General features: G+C 49.7%; 1 protein-coding gene across 2 annotated transcripts; it reads left to right on the forward strand.

Annotated features, from left to right (window-relative positions):
- Positions 1 to 655: 655 nt before the first annotated feature.
- COPG1 (COPI coat complex subunit gamma 1) lies at positions 656 to 21,111 on the forward strand. Of its 2 annotated transcripts, none has more exons than XM_065845863.2 (24): positions 656 to 743; positions 4,661 to 4,713; positions 5,351 to 5,431; positions 5,533 to 5,604; positions 6,397 to 6,476; positions 7,363 to 7,438; positions 7,579 to 7,671; positions 7,984 to 8,070; positions 8,219 to 8,376; positions 8,703 to 8,836; positions 9,566 to 9,633; positions 10,392 to 10,580; positions 11,053 to 11,148; positions 12,521 to 12,764; positions 13,151 to 13,226; positions 13,573 to 13,676; positions 13,784 to 13,909; positions 14,329 to 14,397; positions 14,702 to 14,844; positions 16,187 to 16,358; positions 17,333 to 17,430; positions 18,755 to 18,893; positions 19,891 to 19,989; positions 20,718 to 21,111. In XM_065845863.2, the coding sequence occupies exons 1-24, from the start codon at positions 716 to 718 to the stop codon at positions 20,846 to 20,848; spliced, it is 2,616 nt and encodes an 871-aa protein (XP_065701935.1). In that variant the 5' UTR covers positions 656 to 715; the 3' UTR covers positions 20,849 to 21,111. The 2 variants fall into 2 exon arrangements, with proteins under 2 accessions (XP_065701935.1, XP_065701934.1); XM_065845862.2 differs by lacking the exon at positions 656 to 743 and adding an exon at positions 1,633 to 1,779.
- The last annotated feature ends 39 nt before the right edge of the window (positions 21,112 to 21,150 follow it).

The following is a 21,150-nucleotide window of genomic DNA, read 5'->3' on the forward strand; positions in this document are numbered from 1 at the left end:
ACACAGGGTGACACTGGCGTGAGCGCGGGGGACAGCGGACGCAGCACATCCTCCTCCAGATCCCGGCACCCGTTGCGCAGGCAGTAGCCATGGGAGGATTTGGTGCAATAACCTTCACCTCAGCACCACCGAAGAAGATGGAGCCGGGTTGGCCTTCACCCTGGCATACAGCTGGGTCCCACCACAGGGATTTCTGTGCCCTGTGTCACTCCCAGCTCACCCACTGCTGGGATGGCTCCAACGGCGCCGCATCCAGCCAAGCTGAATTTCCCACATGCCGCCTCTCTGCGCGGCTGCGATGCACAAAATTCCCCCCCAAAGCTCAGCTGAGCTTGGAAGCCAGCAGTGGTGAGTGTGAACAATAAAAGGTGGCATGAAACACAACTTGTTGTGGTTTATAAAGGTCCTGAACCCCTCTCCGTCCCCGTTTTATGTTTCCTCTCCCCAAGGCTGCAGCAGGGGTATGTCCCAGGCTGGGGGATAAAGCTCACTAGGCCACAAGTGATGGGTGTCAACCTGGGTGTCACCTGTCCCAGGGTGCCTGCAGCAGCTTTGTGCCAAAGGGGACATCGCGTTGAGCTGCCGCAGCTGGTGTTTTCAGTGAGGCCGGGAGATAAGAGCAGCGCGGAGCAGAGTGTGGCCGCCCTGTGCAAAGTACAGGGCAGCAGGAGTGAGGCAGAGGCTGGGGGACACCCACCGTGGAGGGGACACAGCCATGCTGTTTGAGGAGCTCCTGGTGCAGGGTGAGTGCAGCCCTGGAGCAGGTGCTGGCATTGGGAATTGGGCAAGGGCCATTGGGGGAATCCCTTGCCCCACCCGGGGGGTTGTATTTCAGCAGCTGGTGAAGCTATGTGCCAGCAGGCGGGTGGGTTGGGTGAGATGGGAAGGTGGGTGACAGGTCCTTTGCCTTCCCCAACTGTCCCCAGAGCTCAAGCGATGCCCGGGCAGCGCTGGATCCCGGGGACACTCCACTGCAGCGGGTGGGTGCCGTGGGGCTGGGGGTTTGTGGGTGCGGGGTGCAGGACGGGGGGTGGTGGCAGTGGTGACATGGGGCACGAGAAGAGCTGCTGGTGACGGTGCATCCCAGTGGGGACACTGCAGGGCAGGCAGTCTGGCTGACAACCACCTGTCCCTAAGAGGGGTTCACCCCCGCTGTCCCCCTCATCCCAGGAGCACTGAGCCCCTGCCTGCATCTTCCCCTCCCCATGTCCTGTCCCATCGCCCGTCACCCCTGTGTCCCACTGTGCCCTCCCCGCTCTGGAGTCCCCCGAGCTCCCCGGTGCCCCACTCTGCCCTTCCCCTTCCTGCCCCCCGGGTGTCCTCCTGCCCAGTGTCCCCCTTCTGTGATCTCAGTGACCCCTCCCAGTCCCAGTGTGTCCCTCGCCATGCTGTGTCTCTTCCCGTGTGTCCCCTGATACAAGCGTTCCCCGTCCATTCCAGTGCCCCCAGCGTCCCCCGTTCAAGCGCTGCCCCAAACCCAGACCCCTTTCTAGCCCCGCCCCCCCGCCAATCAGACCGAGCTCTTCCTGCTCGGTCCCGCCCTCTCCCCGTCAGTCATCGCTCTGCGCCACGTCAGGGGGGCGGGGCCGCGCTTGCGCAGTGGGCGGGCGACGACGGCAGTGACAGGCTGGCAGGAAAGGGCGGGGCGGGAAGGGGCCGGAGGCGACACCGGCACCGGGAAGGGGAACGGGAACGGGACCGAGACCGGGACGGGCCTCAGCCAGGGGCCGCTGGGCAGCACCATGCTGAAGAAGTTCGACAAGAAGGACGAGGAGTCGGGTGAGGGGAAGGGCGGGGGATCCGAGCCGGGAGAGGAGACCGGGGAGTGCTGTGAGGGGAGACCCCGCGGGGCCGGGGTGAGGGCGGGAGCCGTGAGGGGACACTCGGTGCCAGCGCGGCCGGTGTGCCCGGGGAGAAGCACCCTGGAAGCACTAGGTCAGCCTGCTGCCCCTCTGCTTCTCGGGGTCAGGCTCTTCTCCAGAGTAGCAGGTGATAGGATGAGAGGAAACGGCCTCAAGTTGCGCCAGGGGAGGTTGAGGTTGGATCTGGGGAACAATTTCTTCCCCAAAGGGCTGTGGGGCATTGAACAGGCTGCCCAGGGCAGTGCTGGAGTCACCATCCCTGGAGGGGTTGGACAGACGGAGATGAGGTTCTCAAGACATGGGGCAGTGCCAGGGTGGGGAAACAGTTGAACTCTGATCTTGAGGGGCTTTTCCAACCAAAATCATTCTGTGATGTTACTGACCTTACCTGCTGCTGGTGCAGCGTTCAAGTCTAAATACTGAGCACATTTGCCCTGTTCACAGTTGTCCAAAGAAACCAATTTGTAGTTTCCAGTCCTTTTTTTCCAACACACATTGTCTGCTTTGAAGGTTCCTTCCAATCCAAACTGTTCTATGATTCTATGATTGCTTGACCTTTCAAAACTTTAGGCCCGACTAGTAAGGAAGAGGTTGGTATTTTATGTGGTGTGTAATTCAGGTGGAATTGAGGCCAGATATGGCAGCATTTACTTTCATGGTTGTGCCTCGCACTGTCTTTTTCATATGACATTTTCTGTGCAGCTTGTTCTGCATAACAAATCAGCATGTCCTGAAGCAAATTGATTCAGCCTAAATCTTAGTGATTGTTCTGTGTGACTGTGCTTGCTTTTAATTATAGCGTGCATTAAACGCTCTTGCCTTGTTTCCCTTGTCCAAAGCCTCCAGTGACATCTGGATAAGCAGAGAACTTATTGAGGCAGCTGTTGGAAGGGAATCGCTCTTGGCTTTCATTTTTGGGGCTATTCTTCATTTGCACCTGCTGCCCGTTTAAAGGTATTGCATTACCTGTGGCCCAGGCTGGCAGGAGAGGCACTTCCTTCTATTATGGTGCCAGGTCTTCTTGATTTTGTTCATACTGAGAGCTTGCAGGGCTCTCCTTCCTGGCACTGCTGTTTGCATGCTCCCCAACATTTTTTTCTTTGCTTTTGCCTTTACTTCTCGTGCTATTGCTTCTGTTTTGAATGAAGATTCCTGGGATTTACTGTACCTGCCTTTCTCCTGTGAATTATGTGTCCAAAATGTGTAGCCTCAGTGCTTGTTGTCCTTGGTCTTAGGTGGAGCATCACCCCTGAATTCACAGGCCTTTTATATACATTCTTCCCCAGTAAAGGCAAATTACAGAGTCTTCTTGTCAAGATGGGTTTGTCTGCTTAATTGTTTTCTGTTTCTTTACTTTTCATGGATGGTTTAGGTAGTCTTGGATGATGAACTGCTTCCACTGGTTCTAAGAAATGCACTTTTGGATGTTATTTTGGACATATTGTTCTGAGATCCTTGCTTGGTCAGTGACGTATTTGTCTGCAAATCAGTCCAAATTGTTGTTAGTCATCCAATACATTCTGAATGCAGCCTCTGTCTTTTCCGTGTCACCTTCTTCTCTGATGAAAAAAAGACTTTAACACAGGGTTCTGTGAGGACCAAGACCTCACGTGCAATAGATTTCAGGATCCTTCGTGCTGTGAAGGATGAAGAGGCCACACTCTGATTTATGGACTGTAGATGTACTGGGCCATGGGAAATACTGCGCTGCTGGGGTGTTATTCATGTGCTCATACTAGAAGTGGTTCATAGTCATACTAGAGACATTGTTTTTGTCCTTTCCCAATGTTTTTTTCTCTCCCCAGCCCCACAGAAGTGTCTGTGCTTTGTTTGGCCACCTACTGCATTTGCAAACTTCTCCTGTGCCAGAGGAGGGCACTTTATGGCCTGTGAAGGAGCCAGCGTGCAGATTTGTTTGCCTTTAAGACTTACTCATGTAAGGGCTCCCGATGCTGTGTAGGATGTTTTAGGCCCAGCTCAGAGCAGGGCCCAGGAGTTGTGCTTTCCAGCAGATCAGGCTTGTTAAATGTTGCAACAGTGCTGGAAATGGCTGTGTTTTGTCCCAGGGCCAGGCTGAACATAGGTACTAATTAAAACCTGCTTATCAATAACTGGCAGCTTTTAAAAAGCTGCAGCTCACAAATGCTTAGGAGGCAAACTAATAGAGACTGTGCAGAATGATAGTGCTTTTCCCTTTGATTGTTTAATCCTTAATTGGTGAGGCTTTAAATTATTTAATATAATTTATTCTATTAAGTGGAACAATGAAAGTTACTCTGTGTCCAGACTCTCTGGTCTGCTGTCTTGTTCTCTTAATTAGTGATAGAGCCAAAAATCCCTTACTGGTGGATTCCTGATTGGTTTGTAAGGGAGGGATAAAGCACTCTTGACTCGCCAGTCTGGCAAGCGATGCCTCTTTTTGTCTGAGCTTTTGTTTCTAGGCCTGTCTTATTGATGCTCTAACTGTCAGCAAGCTCCCAGCCCAGGGACTGGAAATAGGTCTGTGGGGATAACAGTGGAGCACAGTTACTTTACAGCTAATCAGTCCACCTCTGCTCATGGCTCGTTACATCTTGGGGGGATGACAAATCAAAGAATGTCCTATCTGCTCTGCCTTCCCTAGTTGCTATGAAGACATCCAATTAATATAGTTTAGAAGAGGGAGTTCTGGTTGCTTGGTGTTTGTGAAAAAGTTACCCCAAAATGCTCAGTCTGGTTTTAAAGTATGGACGTGTTTAGAAAGCTGCTTTTCCATAGCATTATCCCTGGAAAGACTTTTTACTCTCTTGATTTTGCAGGTGGGGGTTCCAACCCATTCCAGCACCTGGAGAAGAGTGCAGTCTTGCAAGAGGTAAATTCTCAGATGCTCTCCTTTGTGTACCCCTTTCTGTCTAGACTGTGAACTATAAATAGCAATAAAATGAATAAAGTTACCTGGGAAATCTCAACCTAAACAAGGAACGCTGGAATATTTGCCTTGAACAACCCGAATGTCTTGTAGATGGCAAAGTTAATGAGCAAGGTGTGAGAGGTTATTGAATAGCTGATGAATTTGCTCTGAAAAAAATGCCTTTCTGTTTAACATCAGAGAAATGATCCCCAGACTGTGTTTCGGCGTTATCTGTTTGCTTGCAATGTTGTAAATGGTGTTGGCTCCCGTTAGCCTTGCAGAGCCCGCATACATCTGGCAGAAGGGTGGTGTTTTAGCTAGCACACAATCCAAGCTTGTGTGGGTGAAAGTGTGATGAGAATTTGGCCTTTAAATCTTAACTACATTTGGATTGGCAGTCCCAGGATAAGACTATAGAACCAGCTTTTAAAGGGTTCCATCTTTAAAAGGAACCAAGGGGGAATCTGATCCGAAGCCACTAAGGAACTTGCTGTGCCTTTCTCACAATGTCTTGTTTGTATCGGGGGCCAAGACCAGACAGGATGGCATTTGTGAGGGGGTATTGGTGTCAGCATCCTTGTCTGTGCTTTGTTTCTAGGCACGAGTGTTTAATGAGACTCCCATAAACCCACGAAAATGTGCTCACATCCTCACCAAGATCCTGTATCTCATAAATCAGGTAAGGAGGAGAAAATGACATCTATACAGAGAGACCTGCAGCAGGCCCGAAGCTGGCTGTGGTAACTGGGATTTATTTCCTTCTTTCCAAACATTTTCTAGGGGGAACACCTTGGTGCCGTGGAAGCTACCGAAGCCTTCTTTGCTATGACCAAGCTATTTCAGTCCAATGATGTAAGTCTGCTTGTTGTTTTCTGCTGTATTTATCTGATGGGACAAGTTGTCAGTGTCTTTTTCAGCCTTGAGATGTGCCTTTTTATAGAATCAGCTTTTCTGTCCTGCCCGGAGTGGGAAGAGTAGGATGAAAATTTAGAAACAGAGATAAATTTCCCAGACCTTGTAGCAGCCTGACTGAACCATTCTCTGTTCTGGAGATGGAGATTCCTCCCTCTGAATTGGTGTTTAACTCCTGAGATTGTGCAAGGCACAGATTGAGCGTATAATCACCTAGAATACACAGGACTTGCTGCCTGGCATTAACAGATCCTTCTTCCTGCTGAGAGTCAGCAACTGTGTGTCCTGGAGGAGACTCAGAATTGCTACCCACCCACAGCAGTAGTACCATCGCTAGTTGTCCCCCAAACCGCAAGGCATGAAACCAATGTAGGAATCCCCAGACTCAGGAATATAAATTGCTTTCTTACTTTTGAAGCAACAGTGTGCCATCAGTGAATGTTTTCAGGCTTTTCTCCTTGTTCATGTGAATGACAAGTGAAAGGTGAAACTGTAGATCCAGCTAAATTTTATTTGTCTGCAGCTTCAGCCTAAGGTTGGGGGATTTAGAAGAGGAAGAGGTGTTTTGTTAATCAGTATTGGTTTTGTGCCTCTTTTACACTTGGGCGCTGGAGCTCTCTGAGCGTATCAGGTTCCTGATCTTCACAGTAAAGTCATGGAAGCAGGGGAAACAGATCCCTCTCTATCTGGGATCCTCTGAGCTGATGTCTGTCTTCCCTCTTTTCTTGTCAGCCAACTCTTCGCAGGATGTGTTACCTGACTATCAAAGAGATGTCTTCTATCGCAGAAGATGTAATCATTGTTACTAGCAGGTCAGTCACTTCACTTTTTTTACTGCTATCTTCATGTGTCCTCCAGTAATGCACATCCAGCCTCTTGGAGATACCTGTAGTCCCTATACAGGGTGAGGATAGGGATTGCCCTTGGTGAGGAAAAGCTTTTCCTTTAAAAGAAGCCATCAAATGCAGAGAGACTGAACTCTTAGCAACGTATGTGAAATGTGCCATGTCTCCATATCCCATACCCATGGGTGTTTGGATTGTCTCTTTTGGATACCTGATATGGCAGCACTGCTGGTTTTTCCCCTGCTGGTTTCATTAATTCCTGCTTTCCTGTCTGAATGCCTTAAAGCTTTTTGAAGGTTTCTGGCATAAATCCTAAGGCTTTCAATAGGTAGGCAGGGATTTACTGCTCCTGTAGCAGCACGGGATGAGAAGTCGCCAGGGAACAAAATTCCCACTGTCATTCCTGAATCGCTGCTCACCCCACTGAAAGGCCAGTGCCACATCAGGAGACAAGAGCGTGAGGGTCCAGGTTCTGCCGAGGACCGAGACTGTGCTGCAGGCAGAAGCCAGTCCCAAGTACTGCAATGTGATGAACTCCTGTCGCCTCATAGATGGTCTCGCACTGCCCAGAATCCTGGGCGAAGGGCAGGAATGAGCCTTCAGTACTGAAGGCAAATGGCTCAGGGGCGTGTGTGTGCTCTCCAGTCCTCTGTGGTGCTCAGGAGCTCGAACAGCCGGCTGATAGCTTGGAACCCAAGTGCTGATCTTTTCCTCCTGCGTTGGGACTTACCTGAGCCCTGTGCTTGCCTGCTGGGCATTCAGGGGTGATCCTGCTGCTCTGTGTGCACTGTGCATGCACCTGAGAGCTGCTGGCTCGGGAGTGCAGCATTGAGAGCTTCCTGTTTTCAACCAGCTTGACCAAAGACATGACTGGGAAAGATGACAACTACCGAGGCCCTGCTGTGAGAGCGCTCTGCCAAATCACAGATGTAAGTGCTGCTTTTCCCTTGGGGCAGCCCTATGCCTTTCACTTTTCCCTACTTCACCCCCTCTGCTTTTCATGCCTTTGCATCTCCCCTTCCACACTCATGGCTTTTCTATATCAGCCGTTGTTTCCCTGTTCCTGCAGAGCACCATGTTGCAGGCCATTGAGCGCTACATGAAGCAGGCGATTGTTGACAAAGTGCCAAGTGTATCCAGCTCTGCTCTGGTGTCCTCTTTGGTATGTCCTCCCTGCAGGGTGGGCCTGAGGGACAGTCAAGTTGGGAAGTGGTCACCAGTGGTGGGATTGAACATCTTGGGAGTGCCAGGGTTTCATTCTTTGTGAACTGATCTACTGGTGCTGACTTTGTGGGGTATCATCGACCTCTTGAGGCCACATCCATCATGGCCAGGTCTCTGCATGCTCTTCTATGAATTGTTGCAGCCAGCGCTGTCATGGGGAAAGCTCACTGCTTCTTAATATGAGCTATGATTTGCAAATCTTCCTCCATGCTTCTCTCATGGGTTGTCTATGGCTTTGTCTCTCCCCCAGCACCTGCTCAAGACCAGTTTTGATGTGGTGAAACGTTGGGTAAACGAGGCTCAGGAGGCAGCTTCCAGTGACAATATAATGGTGCAGGTAGGAAACCCACCACCAACACAGGGAGTAGCTGCTGAGCCGGGAGTGGAGCAAGCTACCAGAGCTCAGCCAGGCACTTCTGGGCAACAGAGGGGATAAAAGCAAAAAACCACACCGCAGGTTTGTGACAACCTCTTTCCCTGCACAGTATCATGCTCTGGGCTTACTCTACCATGTGCGGAAGAATGACCGTCTGGCCGTCAACAAGATGCTCAGCAAGTTCACACGCCACAGCCTCAAGTCACCGTTCGCTTACTGTATGATGATTCGAATAGCCAGCAAGCTGCTGGAGGAAGAGGCTGGCAGGTAAGAGAGCTTCTTTGCCCTGCTGGAGGGATTTCCTAGGTCCTGGTTCCATCACCTCTTGCAGGCTCACTTTCCTTCTCACGAGGGCTGAGATGCCCTTTAGCCCATAAAGCAGAGGGTGTCTTCTCAGGAGGCAGCCTGACATCCAGCCCGAGTGTGCTGGAATTGCTGTATAATGACCACTATAAAATCTGGGCACACTGAATTTATGGCTGCTTTTAACTTTCCACAGGCTTTGGGACTTGCCCATTTCTGCTGCTGGATTCTTCATTTCTGTTGGCACCTTTGTTTTAACTCATTGTTGTGGGATTTTTTTTGTCCTTTAGCCGTGATAGCCCCCTGTTTGATTTCATCGAGAGCTGCCTAAGAAACAAGCACGAGATGGTGGTTTACGAAGCTGCATCTGCCATCGTGAACCTGCCCAACTGCACTGCCAAGGAGCTGGCTCCGGCTGTCTCGGGTAAACCTAATGCTGGTGGTGATGGCGAGGGGGTTATGGGCCTGTGATGGTGACACCAGCTGACCCTGAGAAACAAGAACCTTGTGTAGTTTCAGGCTTGTCATGTGCCATACGCTTTGTTGCTTTATGCTGCTGTGAGCCTGTGGTGTGTGTGAATAGCTTTGCTCCTGTCAAGGTATTTGCCTTCTGTGTTCAAGTGTGGGTTACTGGAGAGGTCTTTAATTTTTTTGTTAAACAGGGCTGCATTCTGATAAATCTCCTCACTTTAGACTGAGTGTAATAGCACACAAAGCCAAGGTGTTGGGGTCCTACCTACCCAGCTCAGTCCAGTACAGAGATTGTCCTGAGCTGGGACTGCTGGCAGGTTGGGGGCTGTGTGTCACCTCCCTGTGCAGGGAGAGTGCCCTTCATGGGCTTGCATAGAAATGGAGAACAACTGTTCAAATTGACTGAAAGGAAAGATGACAAGGTGATGACATTGGCTTTCAAGAGGAGCAAAGGATAGAAGAGGAAGGAGAGGGAGGTGCATAAGAGCTACTTGTCAGCAGGGATGTGTGGCAAAGGGGGTGACGAAGGGATCTGGTAAATTCACGGCTGCTTCTTAAGCATGCCTCTAGCTGTCTTGTGCTTGCTGCTCTCTCTTCATTGAAGCTCTTGCTTTAAGTATGAAAAGTTTTTCCATAATAAATTACCTAAATATCGACCTTTGTTGGCTTTCCCTCTGTGCAGTTTTGCAGCTGTTCTGCAGCTCCCCGAAAGCAGCTCTGAGATATGCAGCTGTTCGGACCCTCAACAAGGTAGGAGCTGGTCTCTTGGGAGCTGCAATATTTTCTCATGTGCAGGAAGGCGCTGGCTTCAGAAGAGAAAGGCAGCCAGATTATGTGATTATTTTGTGTGAATAACCTCTGCCCTGGGCTTCAACATTACATTTCATTGGTTTCTGTGTGGAATAAAACCTCAAAGAGCAGTTTACAGACGGGGAGGCAAAAAAAAGCAATTGTGTTCACAGGTCTCTGTAAAAGTCTCACTCATTTTATGAGTTACTGCTTTTCCTCCTGAGCTTCCCGTGGTGAAGGAGCTCCTTGTAAAACAGGGATCAAACCCTGATGCTGCTGCTTGCCTGCTCCATGGCAGTCTTTCCTCCAGCTTTTCCCTTGACCTTGTCTACTCTAAAACCAAAAAAAGACAATGGCAGTGCTGTGCTTCCCCCACAAAGTTGTTCTGCACAGCTAGGCTTAATGAATATTTTGGTGGGAATTCATAGCTTGCTTTGCACAATCTGAACCTTAACATATGGAGGAGAACAAGAGAGTTAAAAATAGTAAAAGATTGTTTATTACTGCTGCTTCCCTTCCAGCAAGATATGCGATTCTGTGGAAGAAAGAGCTTGTTACTTTAACCTCAGATGAGTTGTTTGTCTAAGATGACCCTTGTGTACAGACTGTAGCACTTATTTTTATACGAAGGAGTGAGAGCTTATAGAGACTTAGTGGTTTTTGCCAGCTGAGTCTTTTTTGTATATTCAGTGATTTCCATTCTTCCTTCTCTGCTCCAGGTGGCCATGAAGCATCCATCTGCTGTGACTGCCTGCAATCTAGACCTGGAGAACCTTGTGACAGACTCCAACCGCAGCATAGCCACGCTGGCCATCACCACGCTGCTGAAAACCGGCAGCGAGAGCAGCATCGACCGGCTCATGAAGCAGATCTCCTCTTTCATGTCTGAAATCTCAGATGAGTTCAAGGTAAGGAAGTGGGAGAAGGAGGAACATGCAGGTTCCCAAAGAAACCCCTTGGTCTTTGTCCATGTTTGTGTGTATGCTCTGAAAACTGCAAGGAGCCACTTCCAGCAGCTTGGCTGCAGCACATTTGTAGGGAAGAGAAAGAATATGAGGCTATTGGCCTAAGCCATACCTCAGTCATACAGCATCCAGCTCCGAAGCCACATGCTCTCATTTGGGGAGAAGCCATTTGAGAATTAAATCTCTTTTTCTTCTTTCCACTGCATGTGGGCTTTTGCTAGAGGCTGGTGAGTGCGTGAAGATCGATCTCCTCCAGTTCCTAGGATTGTACCTCTTGGAACTGCATTTGTTGGATAACCAAAATTAAAACCATGGCTTCCAGACTAGGGACCAGCACAGAATTGACACATTTCAACTCTTTTTTCCTGCCTGTTGAGACAGAATCCTTTTTTACTTACCCCCACTTTTCCTCCAGGTTGTAGTGGTGCAGGCCATCAACGCGCTGTGTCAGAAGTACCCTCGCAAACACGCCGTCCTCATGAACTTTCTCTTCACTATGCTTCGGGAAGAGGTAAGTTGGCAGGACAACTACTTTGTGTTCCTTGTTTGTGCGTGCGAACTGCGGGGCTGCACAGTGGCCCCGGAGAGAGTTAAGCTTTTACTGATAACATGGTAAGAGCCTCTGTCTAAAAGGCTTGCATTCTAAGTGGCAGAAATGGCCAGCTGTGCACAACAGTTATACGTGTGCTGCCAGGCATATTTTTAACGTGGTTTTCATTATTTGATTTTTCTGGGGGTTTATTAACTCTCAAAGCAATTGCAGGCAGCAGCAGATCTGTTGGCAGTCCATGTGTGTTTCACGTTTGAACCAGCTTTCTTTTATACTTTGACAGCAAATTCCAAGAAGTTTTGTCTTGTGCACAAAGATTTGGTAACAACCTATTTATTGATGACACAGGACCACTTTTGTTCTGTTCTCTGTGCTGTGGCAGTGAAGGGATCACGAGTACCTATAACCATTCTCTGCATTCAGTCAGACATAGAATTGCAGAAAGACAGCTTTACAGAGGTTTGCTGAGGCTGTTTCTAAATGAGCTAACGCGCCTGCAACACAGCTGGCACCACTGCTTGCTCTGACCTCACTTTCTGCCAATTACAGCCTCCCGTTTGGGAGCAAACCAGAGCCTCTCATTTTGCTCCTGTGAAAAACGGACCGTTCTCCTCTCCCAGATTTTCTGTGGGTGGATGGTATCATTTTGAACGTGGTTTTGTAGTTCAAACCATTCTGTTTTACAGCTTTTTTTTTTTTAATCCAAAGTAGCTTCAGAAAGATCCCCCAGATGCTCAGCACTGCGCATGTAGTTGGCAGAGGATAGTGTGCAGTTTAATCCCCTGCTGTGTATTGAGGACGCTGGTAAATAATGTCTGAAGATAATGCAGCATTAACAGCACGTCAGGTGATGGGCTGTGCCCAGGGAGTTATTGACTGCCTGTCTTCCCGCTCTCAGGGGCTGTTTGCTGGGTCCTGCTGGGTCCTTCCAGATATCATCCTGAACATATTTCTCTTGTGATTCATCCTCAGATGTCTGGTGCTAAAGGAGAAATGGTTGGGTTTTTTCTCCTCCCATATGGCTGTTTTTATGCATTAATTCTAGCAGCAGAGGATTTTGAAAGGGATATAAACCTTTCAGGCAGATGGATTCTTTTACCCTCTTTAGTACTTGTTGTTTTTTGGTTTATTTTGTTATTGTTCACTGCAGCCATTCTGAAGGGTGTAAAGAGAGTCAAAAGTGGGGGCAGCATTACTGCCCTTCTCCTTTCAAACACAGATTAAAAGCACTGAGTGTCAGTGACCTTTTTGAAGGAAGTTCTTTCCTGTCTGACTAGTTCAAAGTCTCTAAAATACTTTGGGATTTCCAGCTGATTTTCCTTTTGCTCCTTAGGGTGGCTTTGAGTACAAGCGAGCCATTGTGGACTGCATCATCAGCATCATTGAGGAGAACTCGGAGAGCAAAGAGACAGGCCTGTCCCACCTCTGCGAATTCATCGAGGACTGCGAGTTCACCGTGTTGGCCACTCGGATCCTCCACCTCTTGGGGCAGGAAGGGCCCAAAACCAACAACCCCTCCAAATACATTCGCTTCATCTACAACAGGGTTGTCCTGGAACATGAAGAAGTCCGGGCAGGTAAGAGGCAGACCTGGAAAGCTGTCTGCCCTGTGACAGATCTGCAAGGGAATATATAGGAAATACATGAACACCTCTGCTTTTGAGGACTGCGATTCTCTCTAGACCTGAGCGGATCTTTTTACCCAGCAAAGATCCTGCAGTGGTGTTGATGGAAGAGGTGACCTGCAACTGAGGAATGGGAAGGGAGAGGCAGCAACTCTGAAAGTAGACAGAGGAGGTTTGTGGGCACTTCAGTGGAATACACCTGCCTCTTTCTAGTCACAGTAATGCTTTGCACTAGTGCTGGTGTCTCTGACACGGCATTTGAACAAGGCCAGAAAATGGAGGGAACTTCAGGTGATTTCTTTGCTTTCTAATTCATTTTTTCATGGCTTGTGCTACAGGTGCTGTAAGTGCTCTGGCCAAGTTTGGAGCCCAGAATGAGGAGATGTTACCCAGTATCTTGGTGTTACTGAAAAGGTGAGTTGTACCTCAAAGTTTCTCAGCGTCCTGGGTAAAAAAACATGTTCACTTGAGAGTTTGTTAGCATTCCCATGCATGTCTAGTCTGTTCTACTGGTGGATCTGAGAAGATGCAGTGGACACCTGGGATCCTGTGATGGGCTCACTGCTGCATTCAGTGCCCCAAAGGGGACATGAGAAGCCAAGTGTGGCAGATGATTGCTTGTCTAATACAATTACTAGTAGATTGCCAGTTGTCTTCTATGGCATATTCTTTCTGGCCTGTAAGGCGGCTTAGTCACCTGGATTTGTTTGCGTGGCCTTTGCTGCCTTGCCTTGAAGCAAGCTTTACACTTTCTTCTCAGGTGTGTGATGGATGATGACAATGAAGTGAGAGACAGAGCCACCTTCTACCTGAATGTTCTAGAGCAGAAGCAGAAAGCCCTCAATGCTGGCTACATCCTGAATGGTAAGGCAGGAGATCCTCAAAACAAGTCTGAACCTCCTTCCTGGTTTAACAAGTGACAGAGCTGGAAGTATCCACGGTCTCAGTGACCTGTCCCTTCTTGTCCCCAGGTTTGACAGTGTCCATCCCTGGCCTGGAGAGGGCTTTGCATCAGTACACCCTGGAGCCCTCCGAGAAACCCTTCGACTTGAAATCCGTTCCTTTGGCAACAGCTCCCATCATTGAGCAAAGAACAGGTGAGGAACAGTCTCCCAAACCCTGGTCCTGACCCTGAGTAATTCCTGAGCAGCTCCAGCCCTCAGACAGTAGACTGCAATGGGCCTGCTGGGAATTGCTGAGCTCCATCCTGTTTGAATTTGTTGGGATTACATCTTCTGTAAAGACTAAGGCCAGCAGATCTGGTTGCTCCCATGTTAATTGTTTTCGTTTAGTCCAGCTGCTAGTAGTAGTAGTAGTAACTGGTAATCCTCACTGGAGCTGCTGCAGTTCCAAAGGTGTTCAGGAAGCTAAATACAGATGTTTAGTCCGTAGCAAGATAAGAAGTGAGCTCCTCAGTCAAATCTCTCTCCAGACAATATGTTTTCTGATTTAGTTACTCTTCACCTTCAAATATTTTATAGGGTTTTTGTGGTTTTTTTTTCTTTTTCTCCTGCAGAAAATGCCCCTGTTGCTGTAGTCAAACAGCCAGAGAAGGTGGCAGCAACACGGCAAGAAATATTCCAAGGTAATCAGATGCACGGCCTCTCCTACGCCCATGTGTGAGAACAAAATAGCCACCTCTGGCTGAGCCTGCCTGGTGTTCCTGTCTCCTTTCAGAGAGTGACGTGGGCTCCCAAATTTAACTCTACTGTTCACTCCTTGAGGGTGGGGGTGCCTGCAGTCCTGTTCTGTCTAGATTGCAATAGATATGGGCAAAGGATGACTTTACCTTTAATTTTACAAGTCCCTAGTGAACGTTTATTGATGTTCGAAGGATAGTTCCTTGCTGCAGCAGCTTCTGGCAATGGTTTCTGTGTCCTCTGTTTCAGAGCAACTGGGGGCAATCCCAGAGTTTCGGGGCCTGGGCCCGCTCTTCAAGTCTTCCCCAGAGCCTGTGGCCCTGACAGAGCTGGAAACGGAATATGTGGTTCGTTGCACCAAGCACACGTTTGTCAAACACATGGTGTTCCAGGTGGGTAGCTGTGGCATGTGGTGCTGAAAAAGGATTGGAAAATAAGCTTCTGACCAGTTAAAAGCTCCACTGGGAAGAAATAGCTCAAGCATCTCTATTCACAGCATGTCACTGCAATGAGGAGTCCTTAGTTTCTCAAACAGGGCAGCAGAGCCCTGGAAAGAATTAATTAGGGAGTGTGTGTGTGGCTGAGCAATGCTTACACATCCAGTCCAAATAAATCAGGCCGGCACTAGATGGGGCTCCTCTCACGGAGCCGGGGGCTCTGTGCTTAGCTCTGTGCTTTCCTCATGTGCTTTGGGCACAAAAGAGTGAAGCTTTATCTGAGAGGCTGAAAAAGGACCCCAAGAAAGGGGTGTGGTGGGGGAGAGCTCTTCATCCCCTGCGTTTGTTTTAGCCTGTGTAGTACAGGTGCTTGTGTCTGTACTTTTTGGCCTTGGCTGTACTGCACTGCCGCTACATGTGAGATGTGAGGATCGATGTGCCGGCGGTTTTGCCTGGGCCTCAGGGAGTTCAAGGCACAGCAAGTCCTGCACCAGCTTGTGAGCCAGCAGCGTTTTGTCCTTAGGCAGCTCCTTCCTCAAAAACTCAGAACTGCTTACGTGGTCCTCACAGGGCTTGATCTTTGTTTCTTTTGTCCATCCACCAGATGCAATTGTATGAGGTTAAGTGACTTGTCATTGGAGCTGGAATGAAGTCTAATCAGCGAGTTTAGACTTGCTGAAACCGTCAAGCTTTCTGAAACTCACTCAAACTATTCCTAGTTTGGGCCGTGCAAAGGATCATCTTCCCATTTGCTGTGGGGCACTATGTCACTGTGACATCAAGTGAGAAGATGTAGACAACACAGTACTCACATTTCCATACAACAAAGAGTTAAACTGGGAATCACCATCCAGGGAGAAAGAGCAAAGTACATTTAGAGGAAAAGATGCCATACTAACTAGTGAACTGAAACAGGCAGAAGCTGACACATCCCTGCCCTCGCTGAATTTGTGCTCTGGCCCAGGTTGCAGAGGGCAGGCATTGGATGGTTGTCTGCTGGTTCATTTTAAGTGGTGTTTCTTTAAAAAAAGTTTGCTGGAGCACTGGGGTCCCCTGCAGGGTTTTACTTTTCCACCCAAAGCATTTCAATTAGTAGTTCTTAGTCACAGTTGCTTTGTGACTAAACTGGAGCGCATGAGCCCTGTGACTCGCCGGCTGACAGTGAGGTGCACTGTGAACACAAAGAGCTGGGGGTTCGCAAGTTGACACCATGCTACCGCTCTGCCTGAAGTGACTCTGCTATTAGAGCTGTAGCAAACAGCTTCAAACAGTTGCTGCTTTCTCCTCCCCTGTTTAGTTTGACTGCACGAACACCCTGAACGATCAGATCCTGGAGAATGTCACGGTGCAGATGGAGCCGACAGAGGGGTATGAGGTCATTGGCTACGTACCTGCCAAAACCCTGGTGTACAACCAGCCAGGTACCTGCTACACACTGGTGGCACTGTCTGAAGAGGATCCGACAGCAGGTAAACAGTTTGCCGTCTGTTTTCCTGACATGCCCCAAATTAACCGTACCGTGTTGCTCGCCCCCACACATTCTACCTGGCATCCTAGTCAGATATTTATAGCCTGTGTGTGGGTGCAGCCCTGAGCGCTGCTGAGCGTGATTTCTCTTTGCAGTTTGGGGGCTGTCAGGCCTCCCTTCTCCTCTCCTGGTTCCCTTGTGCTGTAGGATTGTTGATTTTGGCTGTAAGAGCTGGCAAATGAGCATTCAGGTCTTTGCTGAGTCCTTTCCCATGTACCCTGGCATGTCCTTTAGCCTGTCTGTCCTTTGAGTATGGGGGGAGGCTGGTATTTTTAAAGTGTTAAGTGCTCAGATGCTTTGAGAAACTGCTGGAATTTCAGGGATGTTTATTTGAAGTGAACATCCTCTTATTTATCACTGTCCAGAACATGAACCAGGCCTTCCCTGTGCTTTGGTCTCCCTGGTTTGTGTTCCGGGACTGCTCACCTCTGTGTGTTGCTGCTGTTCACCCAGCAGTGCCCGTTGTCTTTGAGATGAGTCACCATCGCTTCCTCTCCCAGCCGAGTGGCGTTAATCAGCTGTCGCGTTGCAGTGCAAGGTGGTTTCATCTCAGAGGCACATGAACTGGTCCCTAGATAAGGATCTTGCCTCTTCACGAGGCGCTTGTTGGACATGTTCAGTTAGTATTCCCAACACAACTTGGAGTTCATCAGTAATAGCACTTGATCTGAGGATTATGGTCTTGTACAACCATCATCAGTCTGTCTTTATCACTGTTTGCTAGTGTTAATATTACAAATATTACAAATAAGTACCTTGTCCTTAAGAGACAGAAACTGTTGGTCGCTGGCTAAGCCTGTGCTGCCACAGTGACGGGGAGAACCCAGCTGCCCAAACCTCCCAGCCCCCCTCTGCCGCAGGGGAGTACGGATCTGGTGCTAACGGGACCTTTGCTTTTGCCTCCCCCACATCCAGTGGCCTGTACCTTCAGCTGCATGATGAAGTTCACTGTCAAGGACTGTGACCCGAACACGGGCGAGATGGACGACGAGGGTTACGAGGATGAGTATGTGGTAAGGAGCTGGGCGTGTGCCTGACCACAGAAACTGCTGTAGTTCTGGGGGTTTTTGTGAGCTGTACTCAGGTCCCCGCGAGCAGTGATGCGACCGCTGATGCTGGTGTGGGCAGCATCGCGTGAAGAGGGAGTTCTTGCTGTGTCCATGATGCGTCCTCCAGGTTTGCCTGGCTGTGCCCTACAGGCTCCAGAAATCTCACAGTCAGGTTTACAGGGACAGAGGGCTGCTAAATATCTTTTGTTCTCTGAGTTGCTCTTCACGGCGGCACAATGATTTGCCCACTGGCTTGCCTGATGGAGTGAGGTTGCTGTCCTCGTTCTTGCTCTGGGGAAGGTGGAGCTTTTACCTCCCCAGCATCAAGGCTGATGAAAGCACCGATGCTGCAGAAGCACCTCTCTCCCAGCCTTTGCCCTTACCAGGCAAACTGTTTCACCATAAAGGAAGAAACTGAGACCGGCTCACAGAGCATGGTGCTTACCCTCTGGAGAAGAAGGGATGTTGTGACACCACCTCAGCTTGCCCTGGTAGCTCCAGAGACTGTTTTCTCTGCAGTACCTGTCACTGCTACAAATCTGATTAGAGGCACTGCTGTGCAGTGAGTCACTGAGGACACAGCATCCTCCCGGGAGGAGCAGGGAAGGTTTTTTCCCAATGGAACGTGCAAGGTTAACCGCTCTTTCTGCTTCCCGCCAGTCAGCAGGGCAGTTGAGTGATATTTAAACAAACCTTTGCACGTGTTTCAACTAGAATCACGAGGAGATTCTTTCCTGCAGCGACTGCTGAAATCAATGCAGGCTGGTGTCCAGCCGGCTCTGGCACTGACTGCCCTTTGATATGTGCTCTGGGGGGATAAGCCTGGTCCTGTCTCACACAGATATGGTCACAGCAGTGGTTCAGCTAAGCCAGCACGCAGGGTTAGGCGATAGCAAGTGTCTGACAGTGTCTCATTGTGCTTTACCAGTCTACAAAACCATAAGCCAGAAAGGCAAAATACAAGCTTATGTGCGTTCCAGGGAAGCAAATGCTGCGTCTGCGTGAGCACAAGCAGCTCTTTCTTTAGCTTTTGATTTTCCCTCTGTTTTGGATGCTTTGAGGTGTGTCAGGCCAAGGGCTGTGCTCAGAACAGGAACCTGCCTTGGAAACCCTGGAAATGGTGCAGGCAGTGGCTTTCCCAGGCCCGGCAGTTGCTCAGCCAAGGGGTGTTTGCTCAATCAAACCAGAAGAGGCAGGGCTTGTTCTGATGAGTCCAGTCTAAAGCTCACTCTGGAGAGACCAGAGTTCAGAACAACCATGTTTCACCTGAACCTCTTCTACCCACCAGCTTGAAGACCTGGAGGTAACAGTGGCTGACCACATCCAGCGAGTTCTGAAGCCCAACTTTGGAGCAGCCTGGGATGAAGTGGGTGATGAATATGAAAAGGAAGAGACCTTTACCTTATCTGCAATTAAAACCCTTGAAGGTAAGAGGGTGTGTGAGCCCAGCAGAGCTCTTAACGTTCCCTCCAGTCGGCACAGTCCAGAGCCACAGTCCAGCTCAGCTGAGATCTCTCACAGAAAGGTTAATGGGGCAAAACCCTTCACAAGCTATTTCACCACAGCTGTTAAACGTGGAGCTACAGCTACTGTGATAACAAGTTAGTTCAGGTTTCAAACAACCAAATGAGTGTTCTGGGCCCTGTGGAGACCAGGCTGGATTGTGGGAGGCAAGAGAACATCTTGCTTTGCTCTTGTACTCTACCCTCCCAAGCAAACAGACCATAGTTCAGCTGTCAGCTCCCACTTTCCTTCTCAAAACCAGTAAGAAAATATGAAAAGAGCAGAAGACATGAGGTTGGTGGGCAGGCTCATGGTGTAAGCCCTCTTCTCTTTGATCATGTATTGAAGAGTCCTTTTATTTTTCCTGTGAAGCCTGTAAAAACTGAGTCATTTTGATGGCTTAGAAGGGTGTCCTTGTCCTACAGCCATCTCTGTGCTTCCTCGCACAGCCCCGTGGGATTTGAAATACGTTCCCTGAGGCCTTTTCAAATTCCTCCTGAAGACCTCTGTCTCCTGCAAAGTCATAGAATTGTTTGGGGTGGAAGAGACCCTCAAGATGAAGACGTCTCCTTCCTTCTGTCCCCGTCCCCACAGAAGCAAGCAGTCTGTCAGGGCTGTGCAGAGAGTGTGCAGGCAGCTGCGCTCTCCGGCTTCCGTTCTGACTCATTCACCTTCCTATTTCTGCTGCACCTTTGCTGCATCAGATAACAGAGCTTCCGTGTGGCGGTGAGGTTTGTGTGTGTTGCCTTTACCTCCGTGGTGGCTTCCAAAAACACGATACTGGCCAACGCGATGTGTCCCTCAGGACAAGGACCGTGAACCCTAATGTGTAGGGAAGGCTTGAGTCACCTTTAGATGCCCTTTTTGCATCCTTGTTAAGATACCTATGACACAGAGCCTGTTTTATTTTTGCTTGCACAGAGGCAGTTAGCAATATCGTGAAGTTCCTGGGGATGCAGCCCTGTGAGCGGTCGGATAAAGTGCCCGATAACAAGAACTCTCACACGCTGTACCTGGCAGGTGAGCTGTGGGCTGGTGTCTGTGTGAGGAGCAGCTCTCGGGGAGGTCTCACAGAGCCGCCCGTCCAAAATCGGGGCAGGAGCTTCCAATGGAGGCTCCGTGCTCCAGGGAGGGTTTGGAGGTTTGTTCCTGCCCCAGCTGGCGCTGGGATCAGGGAGGGTGTGTGGGGGTTGCTGGGACCAGCCACAGGCTCAGCTGGGTGGATTTGCTGTCTTCATGGAATCCTAGAATCATTTTGGTTGGAAGAGACCCTCAAGATCAAGTCCAACCGTTAAACCAACACCAGCACTAACCCACATCCCTGAGAACCTCATCTCCACATCTGTTCAACCCCTCCAGGGCTGGTGACTCCACCCCTGCCCTGGGCAGCCTGTTCCAATGCCCCCAGAGCCCTTTCTGGGAATAAATTTTTCCTACTCTCCAATCTAAACCTCCCCTGGTACAACTTGAGGTTTGGAGTGAGCCTGTGGGGGGAAGTACAGCACCCTTGCCCAGCAAAGAGGATGGATCCTGGAGCTCTTACACGAGTGACTGGTGGTCACTGGCAGAGTGCCTGACCTCTGCTCAGCTGGAGTTTACTTTAGACTTTGCTTTCATGAGCTTTACAGTGGCGAGAGTCCCAGTCCCATACGGGAAACCTGCCCTGGCAAGCAGTACTGTTCGTTTTTAGGCTCAAAGAGGGGAGCACCTGCAGCCCGTTCACTCCTTCCTCCTCCTCTCCCTTCCAGGTGTGTTCCGGGGTGGCCACGACCTCCTGGTCCGCTCCCGTCTGCTCCTGACCGACACGGTGACGATGCAGGTCACAGCGCGCAGCAGCGAGGAGCTCCCCGTGGACGTCGTCATGGCCTCTGTCGGATAAACCACCTTTTCCAGGACTGTCCGGTCACCGGAGCCCCATGGGAGACGCTTCTTTCAGAATAGGAATCACACTCACTACAGCAGCTTTGGTGTTCGCAGTGCAGCTCTATGGGGGGGTCTGTCTATAAAAGTAGCAATGGTTTTACCAAGCGCTCCGGAGGTTTTTATTGCGGGGGAACGGTTTGTGTGGCGGTGGCGGAGGCGCCCTGATGAGCCGCTCGCTGTTCTTTTTTATGTCGTTCAAATAAAAACGTCTCGCAGCTCTCCAGGGTCTGTCTGACCGGCGGGAACGGCGCTCGGGGC

Source organism: Patagioenas fasciata, chromosome 10, assembly GCF_037038585.1.
Source record: "Patagioenas fasciata isolate bPatFas1 chromosome 10, bPatFas1.hap1, whole genome shotgun sequence".
Lineage (NCBI taxonomy): Eukaryota > Metazoa > Chordata > Aves > Columbiformes > Columbidae > Patagioenas > Patagioenas fasciata.